At 37.9% G+C, this 9,799-nt stretch overlaps 1 protein-coding gene across 1 annotated transcript in view; it reads left to right on the top strand.

The window, feature by feature from the left end:
* LOC101852252 (Bardet-Biedl syndrome 1 protein homolog) overlaps window positions 1-7,909 on the top strand; it is a 19,831-nt gene extending 11,922 nt beyond the window's left edge. The window contains exons 12-15 of the mRNA XM_005101127.3: window positions 2,345-2,478; window positions 5,470-5,604; window positions 6,037-6,123; window positions 7,427-7,909. Of these exons, the coding sequence (XP_005101184.1) occupies window positions 2,345-2,478; window positions 5,470-5,604; window positions 6,037-6,123; window positions 7,427-7,513 (443 nt within the window). The 3' untranslated portion in view covers window positions 7,514-7,909. The remainder of the gene's footprint in view (window positions 1-2,344; window positions 2,479-5,469; window positions 5,605-6,036; window positions 6,124-7,426) is intronic.
* The last annotated feature ends 1,890 nt before the right edge of the window (window positions 7,910-9,799 follow it).

Genomic DNA, 9,799 nt, shown 5'->3' with positions numbered 1-9,799 from the left:
GATTTTCGGTGGGGGCCAAGAGAATAAAAAGAAAAAAAACATTCTGCAGTGCTTCCATTCTTCTTTGTTTTTACGGAAATCCGTACATTCCTAAAGTTCTGTACTTGCCGCATCATCATATCAACTCCATGCGTTGAGAGAGAGAGAGAGATCAGCACTTGCCTCCGTAACTTGTCAGATATTTACAGCAGCTCTCGGCAATAAGTTGTCTTAGAAACTGCCAGATTGCGCAGTTCGTACACTCGTCTACGAGTCTATCTTTGCCGTTCGGTCGGCAATAGTTTTTCACGTGCATATCGGCCGAAATCTGTCTACTCACGATAGATAATCTTCCTCCTTCTTTTCATTCATTCTTTCTTTCTATCTTCAGTTTTTTGCTGCGGCTGGAAAATCTGTGCATTTAATTCATTTATCCAGAAAACAGAATTGGGAATTTAGAAGGAAAATCGGTATCGAAGCAAAACATTCTAAAATCTGTCTTGGTCTAGAAAATTGGTCAATACCAAATAAGGATTCTACGCAGGGGGACTGCGGGAATTTATTACCCGGGACCCGAGAAAATGCACAAAGTCCCCGAAACCAAATCTGAAAAGCCTTCTGAGTTCATATTTTACTGGTCGCGTTTGTGATATTACGTTCGGCTTTCCCCAGTCCGAGAGTACGTTTCGCGTGAATGAGCGGCTATGGCGGCAATCAGAAGTGTAGGTGTAATACTGAGACTCCATTGGGAAAATCAAAATCTACTTTCGCTTTCGTTACCGCTCAGAATTGTTGGATGATAGTTCGTTGACGTTAGATTTAGTTAATAAAAATCTGTAACCTGCAGTTTGTGCCTAAAAAACATAGTGTAGCCATAAACATTAAATCGATATTCTCACTGATGTCACTATAATGACAAAAAAGAATAAGAAAAAGAAAACAAGCGTCCTCCAATTTCTAGATTGTTGGGCCCGTCATCGTGACCGGTCAATGAACCTGTGAGAGTTCGTGAGTACAGCATGAGCAAGGGACCGACCGGTAGTTGTTGGGGAAAGCCTTATCAAAGTTCATTCAAAGTAGGAGCGTTGCAGGGCGTCGGAATTGAGGGGAGGTGTTTGATGCTATACAGTCTACGGCAGCAGGAAAAGGCCACGGTGCAAGAACTGATGCTAAAATAAAAACGATAAGTGGACGTGGTTTTGACATTCGACAATCGAGTGCGTAAATGAGGGAACATTAGAGCACAGGCTTGATGATTATATCTTCAAGGTTAGTGTTCCCGGATTTGTCAGTGATGACAAATTGAATAGTGCCAATGAGTAAATACCATTTTCAACCCTCGGAAAGCTCTATGTTGGATGCCTATACATCATGATGGCTTGTTGCATCACTACATCCCACACTCTCACAGTCCTTCCAGCTCCGGCTATATCGGTACACACTCTCTTTTATTTTCATTTTTTGCTCTGCCGGGAGCCTAACTATAAAGGTTTTATAAATAAGTTTTGTCTTGCATATTTTTTAAAATCCGTGATTGCTGAAACCAAACATGGTTTTGGCAGTTGATGTTCTTCTGGCCTCTCCTCAGGCCCAGATCAGAATTCATTTTGTATTTTTAGGGTAAAACTAGTTAAATTTAATTGTCTGTCATACCTAAGTCACACAGGACCTGTCGGTGTCCTATGCTAGTGTCGGGAAAATTATGTTTTAATTTAGTTTCTATTTGTATGGGCTAGCGGTTTTGAAGTCAGTTTGGCAATCACCCTGCACTCAATTCCAGATTCAATACTGAATGATAGGTGCCTTGAACGATAGTCCATAAAATGATTTTTTTTAAAAACCAGCCTCGCCTCATTTCATACACACTGTTCTTCATAACTTGTGCACACCCATACACCCCTTTCCTTCCCAACGCACATATTACATATATAGACACATGCGAGAGCATGGCAACATGCACACACACACACACATGTGCATGCACAAACAAGTTTTCAAAATATAATTACCCAATACATGTATCACGGAAAGGAAGCGTGTTCGGTGGGGCCATGATCATCTTTTTTTCCTTCTTTGTCTTTGTACTACCTGATTTTGGGCCAATCTACCTGAAAATGACCCTGAATCTACCTGAAATGGGAATTTTGAGGTAGGCAGCCCTGTCAATGGACATGTCCGGAGTGCAGGGATGTTGCTTCCTGAAACAAGAACAAGTATTCACTTGAAAATCATCCTTCTTGTTTTCAATAATCCTGACTGCAGGGAATGGTGTAGCTGTCTTTGTACTTAAGCCTGTAATTTTGTGATTCCAAGAACAATTTACCATAGATGTTAGAAAGTTCATTTTACACATCTCATCTTCCAGCCATGCACCGGACATTTCAGCGCGACCTGGCCCTGTTACGGCTCAAAGTAATGAGAGAGTACGTGAAGGCACTTGACAACAGCATGAACCCTATCTCCTCGGACCCTATGGAGCCAATCAAGCTGTCCGCCCATGTAAGTGTAGAGGGATATTGTGACTAAATTCTTACATTGATAGTTTATGATCTTGTTAGCTCTCTAGGGGCAAACTCACACAACTGCACAATAAAGTGGATTCTTTTTTAGACTTGACCAGTTAACTCGTTCCAGGTTTTTTTTATCAGTCTCACAGAGGACATATACATGTAGTGTGGCAGCCTGTCAAGTGCTCCAAACTATTTTTCTGTGCAGGATGTCAGGGTGTTTGTACTCAGTTTGTGTGTTGAGATCTATTTGATAAGATAAGAAAAGATACATTTTTATTGTCCAGGTCCTGGCACATTGGTTTCGTGTTTCACAATGTTCACACATACACACACGCGCACTCATATACACTTGCGCACACACTCACACACACACACACACGGGCTTACAGTCTCATGCATGATATAAATGAACAGTAATATAAACAATAATAATGTTATGCTAAGTACATACTCAGAATTCTGATTGTAACTCAACATTATTCTGATGGATGATGGTAAAAATGACCTTCTGTATATTTCTTTGTTACAGATCAGAAGCCTAGGTCTTTTACCTCTGACTGATAGTTTGACTGATATTTTTATTGGAGGGAACGAGGGATATTTATTGTCCAAAAAGATGGAATTAAATTTTTTTAGTGCATGCTGTAATATACAATTCATCCTAGTAGGGGAATGTAGATGTTGGAATGATAAGTGGCATATATTTGATTACAAGTTTTTACTTTCTTTCAAATCAAGGCAATGAGCTGCAGGCCCTCTGATAACCAGTAATAGAATTTGTCCTTTTGAAAGTTTTGTTCGCTTTGGATGATTATGTGGTATTGTATACACATGTCCAGAATATTGTTTATTTTATTGTCCAAGCCATTGTCAACTTCTACAAAGATAGAAGGATGGGTTTTTCTTGCTCATGATTAAAATGAAATTTCTTGTATCCTAACTCTTATCATGTGGACAGTATTTAATATTGAGCATGTGATTAAACTATTAATTTCCTGACTGTGGATCTAGTTTGACAAAAGGCTGGACTTTTATTGGATTTGCTAACTTTCTTACACCAGGGCACTTATTTATAAAGGCACTAGCCATCCATGTCTAGGTGCTGTTTTGGCTTCTACTTCTTTGCATGACATCAACACCTTTTTAAAGAAAATGAAACTTGAGGGCAACCACCAGTAGGTCCTACTGCTCTTGTGCCCCTCTTTTATTTCTTTCAGTCTGGCTTTATTCCTGGAAATTAATGACCATTATTGTGTTTAACTCACTTGCGACTGGGCCCTTTCACCAGTCACAAGCGTTGAAGACTGGCGTTTTTGGGGGTATTTCAATAAATCACAACAACTCTCAGAATTACCCTATTGTAATTATTTTTTGACACAGTAAAGTAACACTCAAACTTAATCTAATACAAAAAACCAAAGTTGTCTAACTTTAATACTTTAATTTGTATGATTTTTTAAAAATTGGCATGAATTTGATTTTCCAAAAAATTTCCAGAGACGTGACAAGTGGAATGAAATTCACTACAACAACAAAAATAAAAGTTCAAAGTGTTCTGGTTTGATTTGTATACATGTGCGAGTGTTTGGTGAATATATAAAAGCTGGTCTGTGCATTGATTCAGACCCATACACTGAAAATACATAGACAGATGTACGGCACGGCGTTGTGATTTCGTTGCGCGAAAAACAACACCGGTACTAGTGCTAGATCTAGCATTAAAACTACGACTCGGACCGTGTTCAGGTACATATCCAGGATCCTAACTATTAGACACATCATATTCTGAGACACTAAAACTAGTAAAACGTACAGAAGTATAGAAAACGGCGAAATTATGTGATTCTGGTTCATGCGACTTCTTCGACCGTTACTACGACGCGACTGTCGGATTACTATGAGCTGTATCGAAAAAAACAAAGCGCGAGTTCCGGTCTGTTCAACCCCAGTTGGGGTCACTGTCCTTCACCTTCAATAACTTAAAAACTACCGGCCCCAGAGATACGAAACGAAGTCTAAGTAGCTCAGGCTTGGCCAAACAAGGGTACGAGGCGGGTCTCGCGATCCGTGCGTGATTTGTAGAGCGAAAAAAAAATTCCAAAGTTGGTCACGCAGGGCTCGTGTGACCCGTCGCGAGCGTCGCGGCGGGGGTCACGCAACTGTTGTGTGACCCGTCTGAAGTGAGTTAATGTGCTTCTTTCTACCAAGGCTGAGAACTAATCTGTAACTTTGAGTGCTGAATCCATGTCAGTAAAACATACTGTTGCTTTTTTTACACTCATCCAGGCTTTTTGTTATAAATAGCTTGCAGGAGGTTGAGGGGTACTGTGATGTGGTCTGTTTCTTCTTTTTATTTTTATCAGCGTTTCGTTTTTTTTACATGGACTTCTTTGTTGAACTATAGCAATTAGTGGGATTTTACCTTCAATATAAGTGTCACGACATGATGGAATCAGGCGCTCGTCAATTTTTGGGCATGTGGAGTTATTGACAGCATCGGAAAGCTTATTCAGTTGCCTTGCTTTCAATGAAAAAAATATCACTGTAGCTTGAATAGAAGTTGAGATATTTACGATTGAAGAGGGTGGGGTAGCCTGGTTTCACTGGTAAAATTAATGGGAAAATGGCCACCAAAGTTTGGACTGAAAATTACATATTTTGTGCCTTTAAATAATGTTTTTCATTAAAATCCATGTAGAAATGTGTTTTCATATGAACATAAAAGGTGTTTAGCCAAAAAAAAAAATTTCCATAAAATTGCCAAACTGGTTGGAAAATGCCATTTTCTTCTATTTCATTATTTTGACGAGCACCTGATTTCGCCACAATGCCTCACATATGGTTATGAACCCTACCACAATATGTTGAAGGCTCAGGAAGTTACCTCGCTAACAAGGCAATCCCCTATGTACGGATCGGATGCGGGAACAACTTTAATTTATATTATAATGAAGTAGGCCTATTCATCTGTCGTCCTTAGGTTCAGGGAATTGGTCCCACTTTCAAGTTCACTGTCAAGCTGCAGAACACCTCTCTGACTCAAGCATGCTCCAATCTCCTCATCACTTTTGACTATGATGATAAGCTCTACGACTTCCGCAAAAAACTTGTACAGGTGAGCTTCGAAAATATTTTTTTGGTTTTCAGGCTGTCTTTTAGATCAACAAGGGAATTTCTTCTCAGATAAAGAATAAGCACTTTGTATGCGTGCGAGTGCTAACAGCTCCGTAACTATTTGTTATTGTTTTCAAAATGTTCACGTACATTCACCTCAAAGTAAACATTTTTACTCAAAACAGACGTGTAGATCTACTGCTATTTATTTGTTGTATGTTCCTCTGAAATATTTCTAATTTTGCTACAAGAACCTTAGAACTTTTTGTATTGGATGCACGTGTGAGCTGGACCTATGAAAATGTTTTTTGTTCAGATGACTTACAATATATCATAGAATATAAACAGGTCATGAATTTTACAGCTAAGGTGCTTCATTGTTACGTTGAAAATATGAAGATTTATTAATATTCTTTACCTCTGTGCTCTACAGGTCCCCATGCTGGTTCCTGGCCTGACCTATGACTTTGAGACTTTTGTAGATTGCTTGAATGACAAGGGTGTCACTGAAAATGTGAAGGTAAGTGCACCAGTTGGAAGGAATACTTCAGAATTTAGTTTGAGTTAACCATGGCTTTCGATGCCAGACAGATTAGAGCTAATTAAGAGATAAGGAGCTTTTTGTTAATATTAATATCCATTAGGCTCATTGGGGAAATGGGATAATCCTAAGATCTCTTCCACTGCAAGCAACATATAAAAAAGTAGGGCTTAGGTAGGCTGTGTGAATGTGGAGGTGATCGCCATTGCAGCATCTCACTTGATCACTGATTATTATCTTATCTTTTCTGTGTCTGTCATCACATTCATCCTCATTTCAATCTGCTCGCTGCCAATAAATCTGCGGTCACTCTGGTGTGTTTTAATTGACTGAGGCAGAGTTGTATAGGTTACAACTTTTGTTGTTTGATCCTTCACTGTACATTCAAACTTATTTGATTTTATCTGTGACTCTCTTCCGCCTCTACTTGATGGATTTTTGTATATTCAGACACTTGGCAATTTGGATTTTGCTATAAATGAAGCATTTTTATTGACAAAAAATTAGAGGAGGTTAAAAAATGGATCAGTTGTCTTTGATGGCCACTTTTCTCCGTGATAGTAGATGGCTATCTTATACAGATTTAACTGTATATATCTGGGTGTGGTTCTATTTAACTGTACAGAAAAAAACTGTGGTTTACAGTGGACCCATGAGAAAAAGGCCATATTTATAGGTTTGGTAATTATATTAGTCATAACATCACTACTTTTTTTCTTCTCACAATTTCAGCTTATTGAAGGTTTGTCTGTCTTTTTCCCCCCAAGTGAAAGCCATAAAGAATCCCCTTAAAATAAATAAGTAATTATGATATATATATATATAATGCTATTTGAAATAATTGCCACTTAAAACCATGCCTAAATAGATTGTAATTTCTTTGTAGGCTACTTGTCTTGCTTGTCTAACAGCTTTTGAACTTGTGCCCTTCAGCAAAGTGCAATACTGTGAATGATGGGTGTCTTATAAGGTGTTCCTTTGTTCAAAGATCACTAAAGTTGGGCTATCTGAACTGAAAGCTTGTCATTGGCTTGTGAGCACTCTTGTGTGGACTACTCCTCCTACTTCTTTTTAGTAGAATTGCTTTTGAGCTAGAGCTGGTCGTCTTTCTGCCACTTGAATTATAACCTGCATAATGTGGCTAATGTTGTAATGGATTCATCCTCAGTGTGAAACCTTTCTTGAATTATGACCTTCCCATGTTATTATATTATGCTGCAACTGCTGCTGTAATGCATTCAAGTTCAAGCTCAGTATGAAAACTTTCTTTTTCCTTTGCCAGGTCTATGTTCTGAAGCCTGGCAAATCAGTTCCGATCATCACTGGAGTGGTCAGCATGCCTGTCAGTGAAAGCATCGTTGTGGTCTGAGGGACGCCAGTGATGAAACTTTTATTTCTGTGACTGTGATAGGAAAATTTTGTTTTGGGTCAAAGAAGCAAAATAATCTCCACTATTTTAAACCCATTCACTTCCTCAGAATAATGGTGTCTTTGTTGCTAAAAATAACAGTTGCAAAGCTACCTTGAGATTTAAGGTAATAAAGAGGAGAATATCTCTATTTTTGTATAAATTTTGCATAGAAAGAAATGTCTCTTTCAATTTTGTGTGCAAAGTTATCTATCTTATACTTGTGCCGTGTGTTAAGGGTATTGGTATGATAATGCATTCATTATAGTTATTGTAGTTAATGGAGTAGTGTTGTGAAGCGTCATGACATTGCAACTTGCCCTGTTTTATTTGAAGTAAAGGTGTTATATAAATATATATATATATATATAATATATATATATATATATATTGTAATTTATGTTGTTGGACTTAAATTTGACCAAAGCGAAGTAATAACCTTCACAAGATAATAATTGGAATCCCACAGTCTTCATTACTGTAAACTGCCTGCTCTTCTTGTTTGGTTGGGTTGAGATGTGGGAGGGGTATTTGTGTGTCAATGGAGTGATATCGATTCATGAGTATTTTGTGTTGGCCCTGAATCTGAATGATCACTACTAATATTTCTTACACTTACTGCCCCATCCATTCCACTTAAAGGAGCAGCAGAAGTTGAGAACAGATCTAATGTATTTTTGAACTTGGATTTGATTCCTCTCCTGTATCCCAAGAGCCCGACTTGGATAGAATTGTGTGTCTGTGTTTAGTACTGTTAGACGAGTTCTTCCCTTTTTGATATGTAAGCTCAGTCCTGTAGCTTTACATTCAAACTACAGCTCATTCACTTTCGTCTGACCGCAGTTAAAACAGGATAAAAACAAATCGCTGTTTAATTTTTCTGTTTCTTTGCATGCCGGTCTAAAAGTTTAGCGACCAACAGAATCTAAAAGGCCATTCATAAAAGTCCCTGCAAATTAAGCTTCCAACATGTTTTACTTGATGTAAGCCTATAGCGGGTTTAAAAAATAATAGGGGATTTATAGCATACACCTAAAACATTTAAAGTTGACCTATTTTCCTCAACACCACTCTTTAATGTTCGCCTAAGAAAAAGGATTCAAGAGACGGGGTGAGTATTTTTCGAGACCACATGTAGAATGTTGAGACGTCTAGAGAGTAGGGGGATGAAATCTACAAACTAAACTTACACTGAAATTATGTTGGGGCAGAGTGGTGTCACTGTCTCAAAATGAGCAGTTTGTAGGCAAGGCTACCCGTAATCATTTATTTTAATAATCCTGTGTTTGCATCCAAACAGCTGTTTTTAATATAGGGCCCAAAGAGAAAAACTATTTTATTACTGAGTGAAGATTTTTAAAACAAATATTTTTGTTTGCTCGCTGGCCTGCAGAAGTGACATGCAAAGTTTTGTGGGCATAAGGTAAATAACTCAATGAGCTAGAAATTTTTCAACGAGGTCAGACAAAAGTGAACAAGAAATTTACATTTCAAGAATTTGGTGCCTTGTTTTTCTAGTTCTCCTAACTCTAAACTCACCTTTGCTGTCACTGTCTTTTCTTTCCTGCATATTTCCCTCCCCAAATCCTTGCATGTGCTAGTGTGCATTTTTTTTCATGCAATTGTTTTTTTAAAAGAATGGATGGATTGGGTTGATTTGTAAGGTTGAAGATGACACAGAGTGGGCAATCTTTGCAGGATATGTGATTGAGAATCAAGAGTACAATGTAAGGACCAGACCTTTCCTTCCTCATACACATTCCACATTGAGATGTATATATTATTTTGTACCTTATTTCTATGACTGTGCTTGAAATATGATCCGTCCAATCACTTCTCAATACTGATGTTGTTTTATAGATAATAAAGTCACAATGTGATTAATGATTACATTTTCTGTTTTTATTAATCTGCTACAAGAAATGCTTTAACTTCTTGTACTCTCTATTGAATTGCAGACAACAAACTTCAGACAGCCTTCTTCTATCTATTGAGAGATTACAGTAGTGTAGAAAGAGTGAAAAAAAACCCTGTTTCATCCCTTTAACAGTTGAACATAATTCATGAATCTTTTACTTTTAAGCCCTTTTAAAATTCAGCATTTGAAATTTGACTAAATATTTCTTGAGCACAAGCTACCAATACTATAGATTAAGAAACTGCTGTAACCAATTGTTTATCAAAATTTTTGGCACTGTGCTTTTGAACAGCTGGCTGATGATATAGATATCTCCCAAATTTCTGTCA

This window comes from Aplysia californica, unplaced genomic scaffold (assembly GCF_000002075.1).
Source record: "Aplysia californica isolate F4 #8 unplaced genomic scaffold, AplCal3.0 scaffold00271, whole genome shotgun sequence".
Classification (NCBI taxonomy): Eukaryota; Metazoa; Mollusca; class Gastropoda; order Aplysiida; family Aplysiidae; genus Aplysia; species Aplysia californica.
Note: the sequence above shows the minus strand (reverse complement) of the source record. Positions and strands in the feature narration are given on the sequence as shown.